Here is a 26,224-nt window from a genome sequence, read left to right as displayed (position 1 = left end):
CTGCTCCAGCACAGGCTCTCCATGGGGTCACAGCCTCCTTTGGGTGCATCCATCTGTTCTGGCATGGGGTCCTCAATGGGCTGCAGGTGGATATCTGCTCCACTCTGGACCTCCATGGGCTGCAGGGGGACAGCCTGCCTCCCCATGGTCTTCACCATGGGCTGCAGGGGAATCTCTGCTCTGGTGCCTGGAGTACCTCCTTCCCCTCCTTCTTACTGATCTGCTGTCTGCAGAGTTGTCGCTCTCACGTATTCTTACTCCTCTTTTACGGCTGCTGTTGTGCAACAGTTTTTGCCCCTTCTTAAATATGTTGTTGCAGAGGTTCTACCACCATTGTTGATTGGCTCAACTTTGGCCAGCAGTGGGCTGGCGTTAGCTCTGTCAGACATAGGGGAAGCTTTTAGCATCTTCTCACAGAAGCCACTCCTGTAGCCCTCTCACTACCAAAACCTTGCCATACAAACTCAATACAGTGCAAAAGCTTTTGCCTGGCACACATGCTTTATTTTGAGAGAGAAGCTCCATGGGATCAAGGAAAGAAGAAAAAAATTAAACATCAATATATTATCTCCACAAAGAGGTAGAGGACAGTACTAGTTAGCAGACAAAATTAGGGCTAAGGAGAATCTCCACTCTATTGGATGTGTTGGAAAACATAGTGACAGAGGAAAAGGCTGAGCTCGAAGACAGGGATGGGGAGCGGAACGAAGACCCCATAATCCAAGGAGAGATGGTTAGCGACCCGCTACACCACTTAGACATGCACAAGTCTGTCGGGCCAGATGGGATACACCCAAGGGTGCTGAGGGACCTGGCGGAGGTGTTCACCAAACCACTTTCAATTATTTATCAGCAGTCCTGGCTAACTCTGGAGGTCCCACTTGACTGGAAGTTGGCAAATGTGACGTCCATCTATAAGAAGGGCTGGAAGGAGGATACGGGGAATTTACAGGTCTGTCAGTCTGACCTCAGTGCTGGGGAAGGTCATGGTACAGATCATCCTGAGTGTCTTCAAGCAGCATGTACAGGACAACAAGGCAATCAGGCCCTGTCAGCATGAAAGGCAGGTCCTGCCTGACTAAGCTGGGTATTCTTCTATGACAAGGTGACCTGCTTAGTGGATGAGGGAAAGGCTATGGATGTTGTGTACCTAGACTTCAGTAAAGCCTTTGATACAATTTCCCACAGCATTCTCCTGGAGAAACTGGCTGCTCATGGCTTGGATGGGGGCATATTCTTCACTGGGTAAGAAACTGGCTGGATGGCTGGGCCCAGAGAGTTGTGGTGAATGGAGTCAAATCCAGTTGGTGGCCAGTCACAAGTGGTGTTTCCCAGGGCTCAGTATTGGGGCCAGTTCTCTTTAATATCTTTATCAATGATGTGGATGAGGGGATTGAGTGCACCCTCAGTAAGTTTGGAGACAGCACCAAGTTGGGTGGGAGTGTTGATCTGCTTGAGGGTAGGAAGACTCTACAGAGGGATCTGGACAGGCTGGATCGATGGGCTGAGGCCAATTGTATGAGGTTCAACAAGGCCAAGTGCCAGGTCCTGCACTCAGGTCACAACAACCCCATGCAATGCTATAGGCTTGGGGAAGACTGGCTGGAAAGCTGCCTGGCAGAAAAGGACCTGGGGGTATTGGTTGACAGACAGCTGAATATGAGCCAGCAGTGTGCCCAGGTGGCCAAGAAGGCAAATGGCATCTTGGCTTATATCAGAAATAGTGTGGCTAGCAGGACTAAGGAAGTGATTGTCCCTCTCTACTTGACACTGGTGAGGCCACACCTCAAAGACTGTGTTCAGTTTTGGGCATTGAGGAGCTGGAGTGAGTACAGACAAGGGCAACAAAGTTGGTCAAGGGTCTAGAGCACAAGTGTTATGAGGAGAGGCTGAGGGACCTGGTTGTTTAGCCTGGAGAAAAGGAAGCTGATGGGGATACTTTATTACTCTCTATGACTACCTGAAAGGAGGTTGTGGCATGGAGGGTGTCAGTCTCTTCTCCCAAGTAGCAAGTGATAGGACAAGAGGAAATGGCTTCAAGTTGTACCAGGGGAGGTTTAGATTGGATATTATGAAAAATATATTCATGGAAAGGGTTGTCAAGCATTGGAACAGGCTGCCCAGGGAAGTGGTTGAGTCACCATCCCTGGAGGTGTTTAAAAGACACATAGATGAGGTTCTTAGGGACATGGTTTAGAGGTGGACTTGGCATTGTTTGGTTAATGATTTGACTTGATGATCTTAAAGGTCTTTTCTAACCAAAATAATCCTATTATTTAAGTTGGTTACCAATTATTTCCAGTCCTCCTACTCTAAAAAAGAGATGGAATTATTAGCAGCATTAAAAATACAAATGGATGGTAGTAGAATGACACCTTTCTGTGATTACTTCTATCTATCAAGGAAATGCACAGGTTATCCTTTTTCTTTAAAAAAAAAAAAGCTAAAATAAATTGTTTAGACTGAAACCATTGAATAAAAAGTGCATAGTGCTGACAGTTTTATTTCATTTTTTTATCATTAACTTTTAACATGAGCAAAATGCTCAGTTTTGGGTCTGTCTGGGATGGAGTTGATTTTCTTCATAGCAGCTGGTATGGTGTTTTGGATCTGTGACTAAACCAGCGTTGACAACATGCTGTGCCCCCCCCCTCAAAAAAAAAAAAAAGAAAAAAAAAAAAAAAAAAAAAAAAAAAGAAAAAAAGCTCGTGAAGCTCGTGGGTGTGTAAGAGTTTGGGGAGGGCATGCAACCAGGACAGCTGACCAGAGGGTTATTCCATACCATTTGACATGCTCAGCAATAAAAGCTGGGGGAAAGGGGGATGAAGGCGGGTGTTTAGGGTTGTGGCATTTGTCTTCCCAAGTAACTCTTATGCATGATGAGGCCCTGCTTTCTTGTAAGTCGCTGGATATCTGCCTGCCGATGGGAAGTCACGTGAATGAATTCCTTATTTTGCTTTTCTTGCCTGCGCAGCTTCACTTCACCTATTAAACTGACTTTGTCGGCCCATGATTTTTTCTTTGCCTTTATGATTCTTTCCTCTATGCTGCTGAGGGGGAGTGAGCAAGCGACTGGTTGGGGGCTTAGCCACTGGCCAGGGTCAACCCACCACAATCCTTTCTGGCATCCAGTGTGGGGCTTGAGAGGTTCTAGATAAGGACAGATTTGATCTGAGCGTGCTAGACTACATTTATAGTTGTTATAGCTGTTTATTTATTATAATACTTGGCAAGTTGTTACTTGCTCTTGCTGGTCATAATGTTGACTTGTTTGTTCCATTCTTTGCTCCATGGCATACTCCATATCTTGCTCTACCTCAAATTCTAGAGCTCGTTAATGGCTGCTTTCAGCTTTTGTAGTTTGTTGTGCTGTTTATCACTTTGTTGTATTTTGCCTGGGAGAGCTATGGTAAAAGTACTAGCCTTGAGCCTAATCTGGTGTTTATGCCATACACTGCTGTTGTCCTAGTACTCTGGGAACCAACTCTAAGAGACAATTAACACCTTTTTCCTCTTCCTCTCTGGGAGCCATTTTGTCCAGGAAATTAAGAATGGCACCTCCTATTTCTTCTCAGGGGTAGATGTTTCCTGCCTTGTTACAATGGCTCTTCAGTTTTTGGAATATCCTTGTATAACTGGAATGCTTATATTGGTATGTGTCATGAATCCAGTTCTGGCTTTTCAAAAGGGTAACTGACTAATTCAGAATGCCACATGGGGATGCCCCCTGAGGCACATGGGTGGGAAGGTGTGTGGGAGAACTCGGGCAGGTACCTAGAGCATTCTTTCCCTGCAGTGGTGTGGGACTTGAAACCTGAACAGGCATGGAATGCTATTGAAGTGACAGAATACTTGAAGAAATTATGCCTTGTCTATATGAGAGACACAACTTCTAGCACTGTGCTGAGGCCTGCTCTACCTCTATTGAATCTCTGTTCAGCACTTGAAGGGTCTCTTGATCTGAGAACATATAAACACTTGAGCTAAGCCAGAGACCCAACCCTCAACTATAACAGTTGTTCCTATAGTCAAGAAAAAACAATGGAAGCAGAGGTCCAGTCATTTAGTAAAGGAGGAAAAAACTCCTCCTGAGGGGAGAGCAGGAGAAAGAATCAGAAGAGACAGGCTGTTCTGCAGCAGAGCAGTCACAAGAACAGGAGAGGGAAGAGACTGAAATCATAAACGAGTTGGAAATCACCCAGTCCCTATCCTTGAGTGAGCTGTGAGATATGTGGAAAGATTATGGCCACCAGCCAGATGAGCAAATTATCACCTGGTTGCTCAAGTGCTGGGATATTGCAGCCAACAGTCAGTAATTAGAAGATAGGGAAGACGAGCAACTGGGAACCCTAGCAAGGGACCGTGGAATCAGCAAAGGGACTGAAAGAGGGGCAACAATCCACAGTCTCTGGATGTGGCTCTTGTCGAGTGTGAAGGGAACTCCCTGTGAAGGGACTGTGGCCTTTAGATAAGTCCATACAAGAGCAGGTATGCACCCAAAGGGACTACAGCCCATGGAGGTTTTATGCTGGAGTAGGAGCAAGGAATGGAGTTCACTGCACTGTTAAACTCCATAGCCCGGTCCAAAAGGACCAGGGGTGGAGACGGTAATGGATATATGTTTAAACTACTGTAACCCATTATTTTAGTTGTATGCTATGAGAAGTACCCTAACAGGAACCACCCGAACTAACAGTGGATGAGCTTTGCAAGACACTGGGCAAGTGCAGCAGTGACCAAACCTGAGCTGGCTTTGGTGCCCAATAACTCCACATAACATGCCACCTCTCCTGAGTGACCACTGTAACAGATGGAGTCCAGGTCACAGACTAAATGAACTCGATGGGCATTTTATGGATACTTCATGGGGGGGCCAACAGACTAAGGGAATGATATCTGTATGTATACTAAAGGACGAGAAGAGGGTGGTAGTGGTTAACGAGGATGTACTTGGATAGCATAGGACCCAAGCATGATGCAAATGGTATGGAATTAAGGGGTGGAGATTTGTACTGGTTTTGGTTGGGATGAAGTTAATTTTCTTCATAGCAGCTTGTATGGTGCTGTGCTTTAGATTTGTGACTAAAACAGTGTTGATAATGCACCCATGTTTTGGTTGAACAGTGCTTGTACAGTGTTGAGGGTTGTTTTCTCTCCCTGTTCTGTCCCCTTGCCTCAGCAAGTAGGCTGGAGGTGGGCAAGAAGTTGAGAGGGGATGGAGCTAGGACAGCTGACTCCAACTGGCCAAAGGGATATTCCATATGATATGATGTGCTCAGCAATAAAACTGTGGGGAAAGAAGTATCAAGGAGGAATGTTTTGAGTTATGGCGTTTGTCTTCCCAAGTAACAATTATGCATGATGAAGCCCTGCTTTCCTGGAGATGGCTGAATACCTGCCTGCTGATGGGAAGTAATGAATTAATTCCTCATTTTGCTTTGCTTGTGTGTACAGCTTTTGCTTTACCTCTTAAACTGTCTTTATGTCAGCCCATGAGATTTTCTTGCTTTTGCCCTTCTGATTCTCCCCCCTGTCCTGCTGAGGGGAAGTGAACAAGTGACTGGGGGCTTAGCTGCTGGCTGGGCTCAACCCACCACAGAATGGCAGAATAGCACAGAAGTTTCTTTTGTGTCAGTGATGGCAAGATTAGCATTAAAAGCTTCATTCTTTTAACTATATGGTGCATCTCTCAACACTTTCTGAAATACACCAGAGTGCTCCCATTTTTTTATAGGACAGGACTATTAACTAATTTTAAACACCTAACCTGTATTTATGGATACACAAATTGTTATTCATTAAGTTTAAAAGTGGGGAAAAAAGGAGAGGAAAAAAGCCACCATCATTTTTTTTTCATTTTTAAAAGGAAACACTACCTAAGAAATAGGAAAAACAGTTTATAAAACATTTAATGCACATATAAATAATCAGAATTTTACCTGCACGAATAGAATAGTGTATTAGTCGAGGACTTTGTTTGCCATTTGTAAATGGGCTGTCATAGCAGATTTTAAATTAATTTAAAGCTTATGTCTCAGTTATAAACCTAGCATTGCTAATAGTTCTGCATTAAGCAGGAGGTTGGACTAGATCCTTTCTGACCAGCGTTTTTTATTCAGTGAAGTGTTGTTAATGAAATGATCAGTTAGCTATTATTTTTACAGGACACTGAGATATATTTATGGATGCTTGCAGAAGTCTGTTCAAAACAAGTGGCCAGCTAATACCACAATGAGAACAAGAGTTGTTAGGTAAGTTACTTGTCAATATATTGTGTGCTGAAAATAATATTTTATCGTCTTATTGCTGTCATACTTCAGTGTGCTTATCTATTTTTTCTTTTAGTGCCAAAACTTTATAGTACTTATATAGGTTACAAGAATATTTATGATTATTATGGTATGGGGGCATGATATACCAATTAAGGACTGATAGCTTGCTAGATCCTTAGTCATGCTGTTAAAGCCTTGCTAGAGGTGTAGTATAGAGGTCAGTATAGCTATACTTAATGGCTTAAAATTAGAATTTATTATAGAATAGTTTGGGTTGGAAGGGATATTAAAAGGTCATCTAGTCCAATCCCCCTGCAATGAGCAGGGACATCCTCAACTAGATCAGGTTGCTCAGAACCCCATCCAGCCTGGCCTTGAATGTCTCCAGGGAAGGGGCATCTGTTCCAGTGTTTTACCACCCTCATTTAAAAAAAAAAAATCTTCCTCATGTTTAGCCTGGATCTCCCCTCTTTCAGTTTAAAACTATTACCCCTTGTCCTATTGCAACAGGACCTGCCAAAAAGTCTGTCCCCATCTTTCTTATAGGCCAATTTAAATACTGAAAAGCCTCAATAAGGTCTTCCCAGAGCCTTCTCTTCTCCAAGCTGAACAACCCCAACACTCTCAGCCTTTCCTCATAGGAGAGGTGTTCCATCCCTCTGATCCTTTTTGTAGCCCTCCTCTGAACCCTCTCCCCAACAGGTCCATGTCTTTCCTGTACTGAGGGCTCCAGAGCTGGATGCAGTACTGCAGGTGGGGTTTCACCGAGGAGTAGAGGGCCAGAATCACCTCCCTCGACCTGCTGGCCACACTTCTCTTGATGCAGCTCAGGGAGGTTGTGGAGTCTCCTACTCTGGAGGCATTCAAGACCTGCCTGGACGCCTTCCTGTGTAACCTCATCTAGGTGTTCCTGCTCCGGCAGGGGGATTGGACTAGATGATTTTTTGAGGTCCCTTCCAATCCCTGACATTCTGTGTGTCTGTGTGTGTGATATGATTTGTCTTCTGGGCTGCAAGTGTACATTGCTGGCTAATGTCCAATCTTTTGTCCACCAGTACCCTCAAGTCCTTCTCTGCAGGGCTGCTCTCAATCCCTTCATCCCCCAGCCTGTATTGATACTGGGTGTTGCCCTGACCTCGGTGCAGGGCCTTGCACTTGGCCTTGTTGAACCTCAGGAAGTTCACATGGGCCCAATTCTGCTATGACTTCTCAAATATCATGGAGAGTGCCTTGGCAACTACATCAGCCAATTCCCTCAGGACTCTGGGGTGCAATTCATCAGGTCCCATAGAATTATTAAAGTTCAGGTTCCTCAAGTGGTCACAAACCTGATTTTCACTTACAGTGGGAGGGACACTGCTCCCCTAGTCTGTCTTGCAGTTCATCCACTCGAGAGGTGTGGGAAGAGAAACTGCTAGTGAAGACTGAGGCAAAGAAGCTGCTGAGTACCTCAGCCTTTTCCTCGTCTGTCATTACCAGTTTTTCCTCATTGGGGGGTATACTTTCTTTAACCTCCCTTTGCTGGTTGACATACCTGTAGAAGCCCTTCTTGTCATTCTTTGCATCCCTTGCCAAGTTCAGCTCCAGCTGGGCCTTGGGCTTCCTGACCCTATCTCTACCCAACTGGGCAGTGTCCCTATACTCTTCCCACAATACTTGTCCTTGTTTCTACTGCTTGTGCATTTCCTTCTTGCCCTTTAGTTTGACCAGCAGGTCTCAACTCAGCCACGCTGGCCTCTTGCCTTCCTTACCCAATTTCTTACACTTGGGGATTGCAAGCTCTTGTGCTCTATGGAAAGCTTTCTTAAAGATCTGCTATCTCTGTTCTGCTCCCTCGTTCCTTAGGGCAGTTTCCCAGGGGTTCCTGTTGACTAACTCCTTGAAGAACTGGAAATTGGTTTTCCTAAAATTCAGGGTCCTGACTTCACTCTTCACCTCCCTCACATCCCTCAGGACTGAGAACTCCGCTAGCACATGATCACTGCAGCCCAAGCTGCCTCCAGTCTTGATGTCACCAATTGGCTCACTTGCATTGGCGACCATCAGGTCCAGTATCGTATTCTCCCTGGTAGGGTCATCTATTGCTTGACTTAAGAAGTTATCCTCAATGGATTCCAGGAGTCCCTTGGATTGCCCACAGCTCACCATGCTACTTTTCCAGCAGATGTCAGGGTGGTTGAAGTCCATCAGCAGGACAAGAGTCTTCAAGTGCGATGCCTTGTATTTTGTTAAGTTTTACAAACTAGTCTAAAATATTGATTGCCATTTTCATGTTGGGAAAAAGAAAAAGTTATCTCAAAGTGATAGTTAACCTTTGTGATACCTCTGGAGACCAGCGACCTCTGAAGATGATATTTCTGTCATATGACGTCTGGGAGGACCGTGCCTAATCCAGAGACTCCTATGTAGTGTATATGAATTATTGGGAAAATCTTAAACATGCTAAGATGAATGTCCTTTAAAATGCAGATATAGCATGTAAAGAAAACTAATATCTCCTCAGAAAGGTGATTGGACTGTCCTTAGATTTCACTGAGGTACTGTCTGCATTGGAATATATAGTTCTCTGCATCAGTGAAGACTCTCAGTGCTGATCGCTCAGAATCAACAGGGTTCATTTCTGAAAATACATACTTTTATGCTGTCCCAGTTTTGTTTCATTTCTTTGCTCCAGCCCAATCATGTTGAAACATTCCAGCGCCTCTGTAAAAATGTTGCAGGCTACTGAACTTGGCTCCTTTGAAGTGGCACTGATTACAAAATCTCCAGTCTGCATTCATAAATCAATTGAATAAATAGCTTGTGACTTGCCTCTAGAGTACAGGTTTTTTTGCAGCCTCCAGTGAAGAATATTATCTTTTATTGCACTGGTTTTGGTCAAAGAATGATTACATATTCAGAGACAGGTCAATAGTTTTTAAGCGTCTGGGTAGCTTCCCTTCTATAACATTCAGAAAGTGCTGCTATTTCTGTCTGTCTGTGAAAACCCATGCATAGTTATTGACTCGTTCTTAATTCAGACAGCTTGACCAGTGTAAGAAGCACCAAATCTTTTTTATCTGCAAGGTCCATCTTAGGTTCATACCCCAGTTGTCTTCAACTTCAGGCCATCTACAAGAGAAATTGATATATGTGCCATAACTTTAATATTATTTACTTCCTCATAGTTTTAAGTTCATCTCATAGAAAATATTTTTGTTTTACATTGGGCCAGGAATGTTTTGTCAGCCCTAAATCCATGGTTCTTGGAGAAATAAGAATCATCTATAACAGTATATATTGGAATTCAAGTGTTTTGGACACATGAAAGGTGTGTTAACCTCACTGCTACATTGTCACTTCCAATTAATAATGGACAATGTCATTATTGTGTACTTAACAAGCAAGGTAGTGCAAGGTCCACTTCCATTCTTTTGTAAGTGGTCAGACTTTGGTATTGCTGTAGTGAAAAATCAGTCTGCTGGTAGTGTCCACACACTCTGAACAAAACGAGAGGTTAGATTGCTTTAGTTGGTCCATATGTCATTTCATAGCAGTCTTCCAGAATTATGGTTAACCTGAGATGGATATTTTTGCTTCAGCTGTCAACAGAAAGTTAGATTATTCTCATGCAAATTGAAGGTTATTTTGGACTTCTGTTTAATAAGTTCCTAGTCCTGCAGTCAAACTGAGCACTTTTCCCTAACTTTCTAGATTGCCTGGGTGGCAGCAATTACTTCTGTGAGGAAAGTAGCTGATCCAGTATTATTCTTTTAGGATAATAGTGTACTGTTATCAGGATATGGATCAGTTCAAGCTGAACTAAGGCCATGTTGCTGCCAAAAGAGAGGTTCCATTCTGACTATGTACTCTTACTCTCCTAATGTTGGCTTGGGGAAGCGAGTGGCTGCAGGATGAATTATGTGCTGTAGTAGACAGTGGAATACTTGTGGGGGACAGGAGTTGAAGTGCTCCTCCTTTTTAAAGCCAATGTGATCTTAGACTACAGGCTTCAGTATGGCTTTACAGTTATGCTTTTCCCAAGTGGTTTCAGAGGTTCACCTTAATTGGGAAATCAATATGCCTGTTTTTATTTCAGGTTTTATCATAGTTGAAATCATAACAAGACATCATTAATAAACATATTAATGGAGCACAGGCTGGTTGTTTGTCATCTATCTCACAAAGATTTCCACGCTGATTTAAATGCTTAGAGACTACATAATTTTACATTAATTCTTTATTATTGAACAAAATACATTTTTTTTCATTTCAGTGGCTTTGTTTTTCTTCGACTGATTTGTCCTGCTATCCTGAACCCAAGGATGTTTAATATCATCTCAGGTGACTATGCTTCAGACTGAATTAATACATTATGTAGTAATAGGCATGAATTTACTTTAGTGCCTAATTTAGCAAAATATGAAGTCTTTTGAACAGTGTCCAAAGTCACGTTATCCGTATCAATTAATCGACTTTCTCCCTAAGGCAGCCAGCACATGGTTTTCACCTTAGGCAGTGTTTATTCCCAATGTCATATTTTAAAGCAAAAAGAAAAAGTGAACGTTAAATGTGTTTCATAAAGAAAACTGTTGTGGGTTAACCCTGGTGGGCAGATAAAGCACCACACAGTTGCTTGCTCACTTCCCTCTTCACCCTCAGTGGGACAGGGGAAGAGGAAAGGAAGAATAAAAACCAAGAAAACTTGGGGGTCAATATAAAACAAACAAACAAAAATTAAATAATTGTTTCATAACTGAAGGATAAATGAAACCAAACAAGTGATGCAAAGGCAATCACACCATGTCCCATGGGTAGACTGATTCCCAGCCAGTTCATGAGAAAATATGGCTAACACCCATAAAACCCCCTCTTTTCCCTTTTATTGCTGAACATGATGGTATATGGTATGGAATACCTCTTTGGTTAGTTCAGGTCATCTGCCAAGTTGTGTCCCCTCCAATCCTATTGCACACCCCCCAATTTGTTCACTGGGGAGGCAGACTGAGAAACAGAGGCAGCCTTGATGCTGTGTAAACACTGTTCAGCAAAAGCTCTAACATTAGTGTGTTGTCAGTACTATTTTGGTCAAAAATCTAAACCAGCATTATATGAGCTTCTATGAAGATAATTAACTCTATCCTAGCCAGGCCCAGTACAAAAGTATTACCCTGGTTTTTGATGCTCTCTTTGTAGAGTGCATCTCTGTCAGTAAATAAAACAGTGACAGGGACTATTCCTGTTTGCTAAAACAGGATTGTGAAATTGCTATACTGATCTGTAGCACAGTTCTAGCTGATATCAGATAGCATTCTCCTAAATAGTTCTTAGGCGTGATTTGGGTGTTGGCATGCATCAGGGACTACATCTGACACAGTTGGTGTGGGGCTTTGTTGTGAAACTTTAATGGTGAGGGCATGGATTATTCCATGGCAGTTGGCTTAAGGACCTAGAAATGTTTCTGAGCATTTTAACTTACAGATGTAGTTGAGGTCTTACAGATGCAGCAAATAATATGTGTGTTACTTTTGTTCTAAACATAAGGCTGTGCTGATGGGGTTTCAGGTTTTAAGCTTTCCTGTATTTCTTTGTGGTAGGTTGACCCTGGCTGGATGCCAGGTACCCACCAAAGCTGTTCTATCACTCCCTCTCCTCAGCTGGAAACAGGAGAGAAAAATATAACTAAAGGCTCATGGTTCAAGATAAGGACAGGGAGACATCACTTGGCAATTACCATCATGGGCAAAAGAGACTCAAGTCAGATAAATTAATTTATTACCAATCAAATCAGAGTAGAGTAATGAGAAATAAAAACTAAATCTTAAAAAACACCCTCCCCCACCCCTCCCTTCTTCCCAGGCTCAATTTCACTCCCAGTTTTCTCTATCTCCTCCCCCCACAAGTGGTGCAGGGAGACAGGGAATGAGTGTTGCAGTCATTTAATCGCATATTGTCCCTGCTGCTCCTTCCTCCTCAGGGAGGACTCCTCACAGCCTTCCCCTGTTCCAGCATGGGGTCCTTCCCATAGGAGGCAGTCCTCCATGAACTGTTCCAGCGTGGGTGCTTTCCACGGGGTGAAGTCCTTTGGGAACAGACTGCTTCAGTGTGGGTCACCCATGGGGTCACAAGTCCTGCCAGAAAACCTGTTCCAGCATGGGCTCCTTTCTCCACGGGGTTCACAGGTCCTGCCAGGAGTCTGCTCCAGCACAGGCTCTCCATGGGGTCACAGCCTCCTTTGGGTGCATCCATCTGTTCCGACATGGGGTCCTCAATGGGCTGCAGGTGGATATCTGCTCCACTCTGGACCTCCATGGGCTGCAGGGGGACAGCCTGCCTCCCCATGGTCTTCACCATGGGCTGCAGGGGAATCTCTGCTCTGGTGCCTGGAGTACCTCCTCTCCCTCCTTCTTCACTGACCTTGCTGTCTGCAGAGTTGTTGCTCGCACATATTCTCACTCCTCCGGCTGCTCTTCCACAGCAGTTTGGGTTTTTTGTTTCCTTTCTTAAATATGCTATCACAGAGGTGCTATCACTGTTGCTGATTGGCTCAGCCTTGGCCAGTGGCAGGTCCATCTTGGAGTGGGCTGGCATTGGTTCTCTTGGACATGGGGGAAGCTTCTAGCATCTTTTCACAGAAACCACCTCTTTAGCCCCCACTACCAAAACCTTGCCATGCAAACCAAATAAGTCCTTGTGGGAGGAAGAAAGTAAAGACATAAACTACTAGTGGGAAAACTGTAGTACTAAAATAATTGGACATGTGAGTTCCATAGTTTTAAAAAGTTTGCATATGTTATATTTCATATGTGTGTCATTGTCCCTCCTCTTTTTTTTTTTTGTTTTTTTTTTGTTTTTTTTGTCAAAGATCATCCCAACCTAGAGAGCATTTGCTTTGCACTATCCAATGTTTTTCCTCCTTCCCTAACACCTTCTCAATTTTACCTGTAAAATGCTGGTTTGGAAATAGGAAGAAATCAGAAACCACTTGTGTCAGAAACCCTTTGGGGAAAAACTTTTGCCTTTATAGGCAGCTTTTCAGACAACACAGGAAATTTTCTGTCCTCTCTCTTTTAAGCTATTCTGAATGAGAAGGCCTGAATCAGTCCAAATGTTCCTTTCTCCCTTTAATAATTTTCATACACACTTTGGGGAAAGCATTTAAGAACCATGGCCTCATATATGGTGATCCTTTCTTTATTTTTTTTTTTTTTATCATCTTCAGATTTGTGAGTTACATATTTTCTAACTTGGGGAGTACATTGAGACCACTGTGTCTTTAGCTGTAAATGAAGTTGTTATCCATAAATTTGTGTAATCCCTTTTAAGCTTGTCGGTAAGCATTAGTCCTTTTTAGAAGTTCAGTTAATATTCTTTGCTTTCACTAAGGTAAATTTAGGGACTCTATATAGGGCTATTAGAGGTTGGAGTTCAGTTTCAGCAGCAATGTGCCTATCCTGTCTCCTTAACAACTGTTCTCAAAAACCTGTACTGAAAAAGTTAAGGCCTTTGTTTCAATCTTCTTAGTTGATTTTTTTAAAAAATAATACATTTTTTAGATTGATTCTCTTCATCTGCACTTCCCAATTCTAAGGCTAGTAATGTCTTCCAGCATTGCTTCTTCAAAGGGATGTACAGTACGAAGCACTAGATGCTATGGACAAATGAGATTAGTGCTTCAGTCTAAGCTCCAGCTATACCTAAAAAGTTAGAACTTAATTGCAGTGCTGAGCAGGGAAGGGGGCAGAAAGACAGAAAATGAAAATATACAGATAGACAGTGAAGAGTATATAGCATTCTGTTGTGAGTTAACCTGGCAGACAGCTAAACAACACACAGCTGTTCACTCACCCTCCCCTACCAGTGAAATGGGACAGAAAAGCAGAAAAAAAGTAAAAAAGACAATTTAATAGGACAGCAAAAGAAGATAAAATAATAATAGTAATGATAAAAGAATATACAAGTGAGGCACAATGCAATTGCTCACCACCTGATGACCAATGGCCAGCCTGTCCCCAAGCAGTGATTGTGCCCCTGGCCAGCTTCCTCCAAGTTTACATATTGAACATGATGTCATATGGTGTGGAATATCCCTTTGGCTAGTTTAGGTCAGCTGTCCTGGCTGTGTTCCCTCCCAGCTTTTTGTGCATTCACAGCCTCCTCATGTGCAGGGCAGTATGAGAAGCTGAAAAGTCCTTGACTTGGTATAAGCATTGTTTAGCAACAACTAAAACATCAGTGTGTTATCAAACACTATACCAGCTACTAGGAAAAAAATTAACTGTATGCCAGTTGAAATCAGGACACATTCTTATGAAGCACTGTAAAATTTAGAGTTTATATAATAACCATGTCAATTTTGGAACACTTAAATGCCCTGTAATTAGAAAACCAGATTTGACCATAACTGTTCAAAAACAAACAAAAAAAACCCTTATGCTTAACAGTAGTCTCATAGTCAGTTAAAAAACTTTTTCCAACAAGTGATTGTGCATTTGATTGGTGCGGTAAATAGCTATATTTTCATGGAAATACAAGCCATGATTGCATACAGTGTTTAGTCTATTTTCTTGTTACTTGTAATTTAAAGTATAATTTGCATAACAATTCAAGATGTACTTATATGGGTATATGCAAATAAGGAAAAGGGTAAACTTAATTATTTTATTAGATTCTAACAACAAATCTTCCTTTTAATAGAGTTGTTTGATTTTTGTGAAAAGGCTTTTCACTTAATTCATAAAACTTTTGTTAACCTTAGGCCTCTGAGGAACACTTTATTTTGCTTACATTGTTCTGTAAGCAGCTAATGCAGAAAGTCAAATATGCATATTAATATTTTTTGTGGACATAATTACTAAAACAACAAAAGTTTACTTGATCATGAGATATTTTCCACATGCAGTTCTGTTACAGCATTCAAAGTATTTAATTCCATGATAAATAACAACTTTTAGAAGAGCATAACTTTCATGTGATTACTGGAAGTTTTAAATGAAATGACCAGTAACTCTCTACTTTGTATTCCTCTCAGATTCTCCTTCCCCTACTGCTGCAAGAACACTGACGCTGGTCGCCAAGTCTGTGCAGAATTTAGCAAATCTGGTTGAATTTGGAGCTAAGGTGAATATAATTTTACACAGAACAGTCTAGAACTGCATTTCAAATACATTTCAATGTTCCTGTTTAATACAGACAAAAGTCCTTTGCGGTTTTCTTGTGCAAATCCTGATGTGTGACCTGGGTGTCTTCATCAGCAAGGAGACCTTCTTCCTGCAGTTTCTTCTATCCTCTTCAATTGGAGCTCAACAGGATATTGATTTAAACTAGAGAAGTAGCATAAAGTCTGGCTGAATTGGAAAGAGGAGTCAATAATTTGAGAATGAGTCATCTAGAAACTTATGTGAATGATTTGGTACATACCATGAAGATTTTGAATCTGCTATTAGTTTGGTGCAAAAGGAATTGCGTTTTTTTGCATTGTTGAAATTTGCTGTTTGATATTGGAATACATTCTTAAATAAATGTGATTATGTTATACATCTTTTGAATGTGCTTTTCTCGCTATATGTTTTTTTGCTACTAACTTATTACTTGCTGTTTATTTTATATTCATTTTAGACTATGGAAATTATGTTAGACAAAAAGAAAAGTTGAGTGATTTTCTTACTCGAGTTCAAAATGGGTCGTAAAGCAGCAGAGAAAACTTGCAACATCAACAAAGCATTTGGCCCAGGAACTGCTAAAGAAAATACAGTGCACTGGTGGTTCAAGAAGTTTCACGAAGGAGATGAGAGCCTTGAAGATGAGGAGCATAGTGGCTGGCCATCAGAAGTTGACAACGACCAATTACGAATAATCATCGAAGCTTGTCTTTTTACAACTACATGAGAAATTGCCGAAGAACTCAACGTTGACCATTCTACAGTTGTTCGGCATTTGAAGCAAATTGGAAAGGTGAAAATGCTCGATAAGTGGGTGCCTCATGAGCTGACCGAAAAATCAAATAAATCATCATTTTGAAGTGTTGTCTTCTCTTATTCTACACAACAACAATGAACCATTTCTCGATCGGACCATGACGTGCGAGGAAAAGTGGATTGTATACCACAACTGGCGACAAACAGCTCAGTGGCTGGACTGAGAAGAACCTCCAAAGCACTTCCCAAAGCCAAGCTTGCACCCAAAAAAAGCTCATGGTCACTGTTTGGTGGTCTGATGCTGGTCTGATCCACTACAGCTTTCTGAATCCCAGCAAAAACATCCCATCTGAGAAGGATGTTCAGCAAATTGATGAGATGCACCAAAAACTGCAACACCTGCAGCCAGCATTGGTCAACAGAAAGGGCTCAATTCTTCTCCACGATAATGCCCGACTGCACATCACACGACCAAAGCTTCAAAAGCTGAGTGATTTGGGATATGAAGTTTTGCCTCATCTTCCTCATCTTTGCCTCTTTTTACAGGGAAAACACTTCCACAACCAGCAGGATGCACAAAATGCTTTCCAAGAGTTTCTCGAATCCTGAAGCATGGATTTTTATGCTACAGGAATAAACAAACTTATTTCTCATTGGCAAAAATGTGTTGACTGTAATGGTTCCTATTTTGATTAATAAAGATGTGTTTGAGCCTAGGTATAATGATTTGAAATTCACCATCCAAAACTGCAATTACTTTTGCACCAACCTAATAGTATGAACAACAGCAGTGACCTGTTAAAGTAATTGATGAACCAATGACTCTACTAGTAGGTATTAGTGATACAACTGTCTTTTCATGCTCTGAGAACAGATAAACTCAGAGATTTGTTCCAAAGGCAACAGTGCAAGTACGTGGACTGTTTTTTCTGTCTGTCAGTGACCAAAAGGGTAGCATTAATACTCCAGTATTCATAGAATCATAGAATATCTCAAGTTGGAAGGGGCCCATAAGGATCATCGAGTCAAACTCCCTGCTCCTCGCAGGACTACCTACCTAAAACTAAACCATATGACTGAGAGCGTTTTCCAGATGCTCCTTGAACTCTGACAGGCTTTGTGCTGTGACTCTTCCAGTTACTGACCAACCTCTCAGTGAAAAACCTTTTCCTTACGTCTAATCTGAACTTCCTCTGATGCAGCTTCATTCCGTTTCCTTGTATCCTATCGCTGGTCACCAGAGTGAGGAGATTGGCACCCTCAGCCTTCTCCAAGCTGAACAAACCAAGTAACCTCAACTGCTCCTCGTAAGTCTTGCCCCCAAGGCCTTTCACCGTCTTGATCACCCTCCTCTGGATACACTGTAATAGTCTGATGTCCTTCTTATGCTGAGATGCACCACAGTACTTGAAATGGGGCTACACCAGTGCATTATAGAGTGGGACGGTCAGCTCCCTTGACCGGCTAGCTATGCTGTGCTTGATACACTCTAGGACACAGTTGACCCTTTTGGCTGCCAGGGCACACTTTTGACTCATATTCAACTCGCCATCAACCCAAACCCCCAGATCTCTTTTCGCAGGGCTGCTCTCCAGCCTCTCATCCCCAAATTTGTACATGTAACCAGGATTACCCCATGCCAGGTGGAGAATCCAGCACTTGCTCTTGTTAAATTTCAGACAGTTGGTGATTGCCCAGCTCTCTAGTCTATCCAGATCTCTCTATAAGGCCTCTCTACCCTTGAGTGAGTCCACAGCTTCTCCTAGTTTAGTATTATTGGGAAACTTCATGTACATTCAATTCCTGCATCCAGATAATTTATGAAAACATTAAAGAGCACTGGCCCTTAACTTGAGCTCTTGGAAACCCCACTGGTGATTGGCTGTCAATCTGATGTAACCCCATTTACTATAACCATTTGAGCCTGACCTGTCAGCCAATTGTTCACTTCAATGTATTATGGACTTGTCTAGCTGTGTGCTGGATATTTTATACAGAAGGATACTGTGAGAGACAGTATCAAAAACTGTGCTAAAATCCAGAAATACCCCATCTACTGGCTTCCCTCGGTTAACTAGATGGGTGTTAGAGTTGGAGAAGTGGGAGAAGAGAGGCAGACAGACATCCCTCCACAAAGAAAACATCTATGTAATGGTAAAATGAGTACATTTTATTTAGGAATATCAATATCAAAAAGACAACCGAAACAGGCTAGGGTAGAAATCTGTGATTAGAAAGAATCTATTCCAGAAGGATGTATCATCTACCTTAAGTAGATCATGGGAGCCCTTTTTGTGTTTTTGTTGATTATTTGATGTCAAAATGAGGAGACATCTTTCAGTAATATTGGCATGTCTCTGTACAGAACCTTTAAATACATTCCACATCCATTTTCTTTTATATACTATATGTAATAATTCAGTTTCAAACTGAGTATATTAATTCTGAAACAAATGAACACCTACCAACCTCTGGCTCCCTCCCTACATACGCACACTTTTTCTCTACTTATTCATTAGATTGGTGTTTTCTGCTGGTACAGCATTTTGAAATACCCCCTTTATTTGTACTCATTTTCATATTGCTTGACATATTTTTGTAAACCAGTTTTACAAGTTGCACTAAAAAGCCTCAGCTTTTAACAAAGTTTCTATTGAATTACAAAAAGAATGACAGTGACAATTGGTCTGTTGTGGTTCCCCAGTCGCAACATGGTTGAACAATAAAATATTTATTGCCTTAAGCATAATGAAAGAAAGCGAGGTCCGGCTACTATTATAAAGCCATTTCTCTGACACTCACAACTTGCAATGTAAGCATTAACGAAAGAACAAGAAGGAAGGCACTTATGTCCTGATGTTACCTCTGAAAGTGTTTTCTCCATTGTATAACTGCAATGAAAAAAAGTCATCCATCTTCAATATTTCAGAAATGTAAAATTTCATGTCACATTGCATACATAAACAATTTCAGAATCCATCTGGAATACCAAAATTGTAATCACATAATGGTTGGAGTTGGAAGGGGCCTCTGGAGATCATCTAGTCCAACACCCCTGCTAAGGAAGGTATACCTAGAGCAGGTTGCACAGGAATGTGTCCAGGCAGGTTTTTAATATCTCCAGAGAAGGAGACTCTACAGTCTCTATGGGCTGCCTGTTCCAGTGCTCTGTGTGAAGAAGTTTCTTATATTTAGATGGAACTTCCTGTGTTTCAGTTTGTGCCCATTGCCCCTTATCCTGTCATTTAGTACCACTGAAGAGTCTGGCCCCATCTTCTTGACACCCACCTTAAAGAAATTTATAAGCACTGATAAGATTCCCTCTCAATCTTCTCTAGGCTAAACAGACCCAGTTCTCTCAGCCTTTCCTCATAAGAAAAATGCTCCAGTCCCTTAATCATCTTGGTAGCCCTTTGCTGGACTCTCTCCAGTAGTTCCTTGTCTTTCTTGAACTGGGGAGCCCAGAACTGGGCACAGTACTCCAGAGGTGGCCTCACTAGGGCAGAGTAGAGGGGGAGGATCACCTCCCTCGACCTGCTGGCCACACTCTTCTTAATGCACCCCAGGATACCATTGACCTTCTTGGCCACAAGGGCATTGCTGGCTCATGGTCAACCTGTTGTCCTCCAGGACTCCCAGGTCCTTCTTTGCAGAGCTGCTTTCCAGCAGGTCAACCTCTAACCTGTACTGGTGCATGGGGTTATTTCTCCCCAGGTGCAGGCCCCTACACTTGCCTTTTCTGAATTTCATTAAGTTCTTCTCTGCCCAGTCCTCCAGCCTGTCAAGATCTCGCTGAATGGCAGCACAGCCTTCTAGTGTATCAGCCACTCCTTCCAGTTTTGTATCATCAGCAAACTTGCTGAGGGTACACACTGTCCCTCCGTCCAGGTCATTGATAGGTTGAACAAAACTGGACCCAGTACTGACACCCTGGAGAACACTGCTAGCTACAGGCCTTCAACTAGACCCTGCACCACTGATCTTCTGACTAGTTGTACTCCACTCATTACAAATTCCCTTGAAAAAATAAAATCACTCCAGATGACATATTTGTGTTTTACAGTGTCATTGGTCTCTGATTACAATTTGTTCACTTTGGGTATGACTATTAAATTAGTATTGATTTATTCTAATAAATGCTTTTAAATATTACTAGGAGCCATATATGGAGGGGGTAAATCCATTCATCAAGAGTAACAAACATCGCATGATCATGTTCTTAGATGAACTTGGGGTAAGTGGTTTAAAAAAAAGATTAACTGGAACTTGTATAGCAACATTGTAAATTAAAATTCTTTAAGTTCTTGTTAACTAGCTCAAAAATGCATCAGCTTCCACACAATTTTGAATGCTTGTTACTGAAAAATTTTCCTTATGCATGTTTCAGAACTGCAGATTGCTGATCTGTTGCACAGAAAAAAAACAATCAAATGTCCTGTTAGAAAAATTTTGTTTATTTAGTACTACTGTAGACATGAGATCTATTTGAGTTTCTCCCCATGGATTAGGGCTTTTGGTCAAAAATACCAATTTTTTTTTAAATATATTTTAAAACAAAAGATTCTGATGTGTAATTTGTCATATGGTTTTGACCTGAGATTGAAAAAATTGAATTTTTAAATATATTATGTTCAGTTTTAGTTATACATTGCCAAATGTCTCACTGCATGAATTGTAGATATTAGAGTTAAAAATAAAATAATAATTGTCGTTCACTTTAAAACTGTTACTGTTTTGTTTATGATAGCTATGACAAGAATTAGGAGCTCACGTATGTATATATGTGTATGTTTAAACCAATAATTTGTTTCAAAAATGAAGATGAAAGGAATGTGCCTAGCATCCTGAACTGATCCATTAAAAGTTACTTAGAAGACCTCTCAGACTATTTTTATAATCTATAGGAATGAGTGTTTTGAAGTGTATTATTCAGGTGGATTGCCATATGTTACCTTTTTCTGATTAAATGTCAACTTCTGTATATTATGATATATATACTTTTTTTTCTTTAAATGGTAGAGTATGCATGAGGACCCAGAAAACTGTTTGGTTTTAAAAAAATGATTGATCTACCGTTTTAATGACATTATTTTATCAGTGGATTTACTGTCTTGATAGTTCGGGGTTTTTTTGGTGTCCGTTTTTGCTGCTGCTATTGTCTGATTTAAGAAATAGCAGAAAAGAACGAACAAGAAAAACAAAACAAACAAAAAAAACACACTTAATGCATGGATCCCCCTCATTTGAGGGAAGGATATAATATGAATCTCTATTCTCAGTATCTTTCTGGCCAGCTCAGAGGTAGCACAGCAACATCAAACCTTTTAGTAGAACCCTCCTAGTAGGAATAGGAATTGCTGTCTATTTGTAAAATGTGTAAGCATAATTAAAATGTCTTCATAAAATAGATGCTTGTGGAGAGGAGGAAATATATAATTTGTATTAGATAACATGGACAGAAGGCTTAATTGTGAAGAAAAACATTGCTGTACTTGTTTGCAGTATCAAAACAGTTGTTGGCAGGTCTATAGAACCGTAATTTAATTTCTTATATGCCTGGCTACTCACCATTCTAAGTCTGCTCTCATAATTTTTGTTAAAGAATGTTCCTGAGCTTCCAGACACTACAGAGCACTCTAGAAGTGACTTATCTCGTTATCTGGCAGCCTTGCATGAGATGTGTGTGGCACATTCAGATGAACTTCGGACACTCAGTAATGAACGAGGTGTAATGCAGGTAAACTAAAATGGTTAACAAAAATCACAGGTATAGATAGCATGTCTTGAGCTGTTGCTTAATACCGTGGTTCTTTTGTAATTTTTTTGTCCAGCAGTATGAGTGATAAATAATATGTACATTTCACCAGGAGATTGCTAGCCGTACAGTTAATCAAGCTCAAAACTATGAACTAAGTATTTATAGAACAAAACCAAAGATGTTTTAAAGCAGTGGGTTGGATTTTTTTTTAATGTTTTGTTTTGGTTTGTGGTTTTTGCTTTTTTTTGTTGTGTTTGGGGTTTTTGGTTGGTTGTTTTTGGTTGTTGTTGTGTTTGTTTGTTTGTTTGTTTGTTTTATTAGCTTTCAGGTGAAGTTTATAGTTTCTAGAGGAAGCCTAGACCCAAGAAAGTACTGTCTCCTGACAGGCTCTAGTTTTAGGATCTAGTTCTTCTAATTGAAAACTAAATAGTTAAATTTATTTTCCTTAGCTTTCCATCACTACTTACGTTTTTGCTTCCTGATTTATTACATTTGTAAACAAGCATTGCAAACTTCACTAGAAAACACTATAAATGAGTGTTCTGTTCCAACTTATAGCTTTTATGAACACTTATTTTTTAAGAGGAAAAAAAAACCCACGTGATTTCATGCATTGTCTCAAAATACTGTAATACAAAAGTAATATACTTGCCTATGATCTAGTATTTATGATGAACTTCAAGTCGGCAATTCTACTTATTGCACAGTAATATGTTTTGGTATGCTTGACTAGTATACTGTGCTGTGCAGGAGATAAGTAGTTTTATCTTTGTAATGCTAATGATTTGAGGGTGGGAAGTTGTACTATAGAAAGCCTTTTTGTTTAGAGATGGTCTTCCTTAAATTTAATAAGTATCAGCTTAAACTATTTAATGACTCATTTTCAAAGGAGTAGTTTTTAAAATAGTTTTTAACTTCATTGTTTCAAAATAACTTATTGTAATCTTATTATTCTCATGGTTTAAAGACTGATCTTCCTATATTCTGACTCTTTGAAGGCCTTTATTTAAACCTAGGTAGACAATAAATCTATATTTCTTTCTCCTGGCAGCAGATGTTACTCAAAGAATGCATTTTAAGGCAGTAATGTTTTTTAAATAAGGGGAGGTTACTGGGAGCTCTTATGGTGATTTTCCAAAAGGTGAAAATGTATTTGTATTTAATCATCTTTGGCAGAAGAAAACTCAAAGAATTAAAAATAAGATAATGCTTCATTATAGCAGTTTAAAACTAATCCAGTTTAATTACTACTACAATTTGCCTCTTCAGTGCATATGAGAGAAAATAATCAATCATGTTCAAGTTCACTTACAGCTACTGCTAATCTTGACAAAGCAAAAATGATGGCTAGACTGTCAAGACAGGACAGTAGAAATTTTCAGTACTAAATATGTGTTGCTTACAGATAAGGGATATAATTTCTTTCACAACGCCTGTATCTGAAGTACTTAATGATTACAGATGTGGTACTGTTTCCTCAATATGCTTATATTTCTACTTCAGAGAAGTAATTTCTCCTCACGGGTTTCCATAAAGAAAACTGAATTTTCTTCCCCTTTTCCTCCTGTAAGTGCCCTAATGGTTCAGGATCACCCTGTTGAAGTTGAACATAGTTCTACTATAATGAAAAAATTATTGAACTCCTGACAGCGCATTAGCAGTTTCTCAGCCTGTTTTATGTGTATGTTCAGTTGCATTTGGTTTAGTTTAATAAGTAAGTTTTCAGAAAGTTATAAGAGGGTAGTTCTACCTGTGCATAAGTGAATTGTATATCACCTTTTTTTTTTACCACCAGACTTTTTTTTTTTTTTTCTTGGCCCAGTTCTGCACTTTCACAGATAGAATTCTCTTTCATTTTGAAACTCAGGTTAAGTTGGCAAGATCTAATGGGTCTCCACAGGTGCAGATAAATTTCATATTGCTGGTTTACAGTTGCCTTTTGAAATAATGTCTTATTGACTAGGGAATTTGAGCTGGGGGAGGGGGAGTTGGGGGGGGGGGGTTAAATATATTTTAAACTAAAGCAAGATGGGGTTTGTTTTTTCTAGTTGCTAATGTAGGGTTGTACTGGGTTTTTTGTTGTTTTTTTTTTTTTTTACAGCATGTTCTTAAGAAGCTATTGGCTATTACAGAACTGCTTCAACAAAAACAAAATCAGTATTCATTGTCTAATAACATCAGGTAGCAGCCCTCTACCTGAATTCTGCATGGATCCAGCATGTCTAACATGGCAACTCACACAAGTATCACTTTTTTTGCTCTTGCCAAAAATAGCACACTCTGTCACTTTCTTGGTGATGTGTGAACTATGCAAAAAGAAAACAAAGATTCTGTTAGTGAATGATTGTACCAGCAGCTTTTTAAACTATCTGCGCAGGATATTTGCACTTTTTTCCACTTGGAACCAGTTTTACAGCCTCTGAGTTTTGGTGTACAGTTTACCTTCTGCAAAGAAAATGCTGTGACTCTCTTGAACTTTGAAAATTCTTTTCAATGCCTGCAATTGCCAAAGTTTTTCTGTGTTGTTGGAAAAGAATTATCAGCTGACAAGGGATCTTGTCAGCTTTATTATTTACATGCCACTGATTCAGACTAAATAATTCTTCCATCAAGGACTCTGTATCCATCCAGGTAAATCACAATGCTTTTGTAAAATGTTTACAACAGTGAATAATTAGAATTCAGTACATTTGTTATTACTGTATCAGACATGCATGCATCCATTAAACCATTTTATGAAAGATATATTGCTTGGTCTTGTGTGTAATGTAAGGCTACCATGAATCTTATTTTTAAACCTGAAAAATTAGGTTTTTAAAGTAATCAAGCTGCCGATAGACTCTTTACGGAAACTGGCTAGCTTCAGATGCAAGTAATAGAACATTGTAAAAATGTTCTGTTTTGATAACAGATATGGTTGGCTATTTATCTACTATGTATAAAATGCGTTGATAAAAATGACTGTAGGTAAATCTCAAAGTTGCATTTAGGTATGTTTATTAAAATGTTGTATTTAGGTATCTATATTAAAAAATTAACACCACCTTCCTCCCCTCAAAAAACCCCTTCCCTCCATTTTTATTGCTGAATATGACATTATATGGAATGGAATATCCCTTTGGCCAGTTCAGGTCAGCTGTCCCAGCTGTGTCCTCCTCCAAACTTCTTGCTCACTCCCCAGCCTACTCCCTGGTGGGGCAGAGTGAGAACAACAAAAAGCCTGGACACCGTGTATCACAGAGGCACCCCAAAGTTAGTTACACATTGTGTAACAAAAACTCAATCTTTCACTTTGCCATTCACTCTGCCGCTCAAATTTCTGTTCTAACAAGCCAATTGTCTGTTCTAAAAAACCCGATCGTGTGCTTTGCCACAAAAGGTTTTCCTTCATTTGGAGCTTAAGTTTACACAGATCCTGTACTACCTTTAAGCAAACGGCCAGACTGAAACACACCGCGATCCACATTACTGCAAGACCCCAGGTTACTGCAGAGATATTACTCAATCCTCTAAATAATTCCTCCATATCTGATACCCTGCTCTGCTGCACCAAAAATGTCATGGAGGCACCCCGAAGTTAGTTTAGATGGACAACAGGGTCCAAACAAACTTTTATTCGGTAAAGAAAGTACAGCAGATTAACTGGTGGAAGACGAGGTTTTAGCTCTCCAATAGTGACTTAAATAGAGGTTTGAGTATCAGTCGAGGTAATTATTAAAGGTGCAGCAAATAATAACAGTGAGGATCCATGGTGTGCATACACGTGGCTCATCAAAAACAATGCCAGAGCCGTCCCTGACTCCGGGAAAAGTATACACTTGCCTGAATCTGGCAAGGAATTATTAAAGTTTTACACGTGTGTGAAAAATGCAGTTGTGATTCATACTAAGATGTTTAATGTTTACAGATATAACCAAATGAGGCACGGGCTCTGAATCTGGAAAAAGGTGGTTAAGTTCCATGTAAAAAGTTATGAAACTTGTTTATGAAAGGAACTAACATTTTAAGGGTTAACTAAACATATAATGGGTGCCTACTAACGAACTAACACTTTAAGGCTTAGCCACACAATAAATGCTTAGTTTAGAGATTTATGTTAAGAAGAACCTTGGATAGCTCTGTGTTACCTCAGGTTCAAGGGAGGTGCCCCACTTTAATAGTGGCCCTTAGACTCGGGTGTGTGGAGAGCTACCAACGTTATTCAAAATTAAAGCATAAGCAAAAGAATTGAGAAGAATTGAGCTCACTCCACCTGAATACTGCAGTTTACCCGTAATCCAGAGTGCACGAAGGTCCCG

General features: G+C 40.5%; 1 protein-coding gene across 1 annotated transcript in view; it reads left to right on the top strand.

Moving 5' to 3' along the window:
• The window catches only part of RASA1 (RAS p21 protein activator 1), a gene marked incomplete at its 5' end in the record, with an annotated part of 97,788 nt that extends 73,529 nt beyond the window's left edge, over nt 1-24,259 (top strand). Inside the window, 6 exons of the mRNA XM_080361771.1 lie at nt 6,165-6,251; nt 10,528-10,595; nt 15,283-15,371; nt 20,325-20,402; nt 21,771-21,905; nt 24,028-24,259. Of these exons, the coding sequence (XP_080217897.1) occupies nt 6,165-6,251; nt 10,528-10,595; nt 15,283-15,371; nt 20,325-20,402; nt 21,771-21,905; nt 24,028-24,111 (541 nt within the window). The 3' untranslated portion in view covers nt 24,112-24,259. The remainder of the gene's footprint in view (nt 1-6,164; nt 6,252-10,527; nt 10,596-15,282; nt 15,372-20,324; nt 20,403-21,770; nt 21,906-24,027) is intronic.
• Between the last annotated feature and the right edge of the window lie 1,965 nt (nt 24,260-26,224).

This window comes from Nesoenas mayeri (assembly GCF_963082525.1).
Source record: "Nesoenas mayeri genome assembly, chromosome: W".
Lineage (NCBI taxonomy): Eukaryota > Metazoa > Chordata > Aves > Columbiformes > Columbidae > Nesoenas > Nesoenas mayeri.
This window is presented reverse-complemented; position numbering and strand designations above follow the sequence as displayed.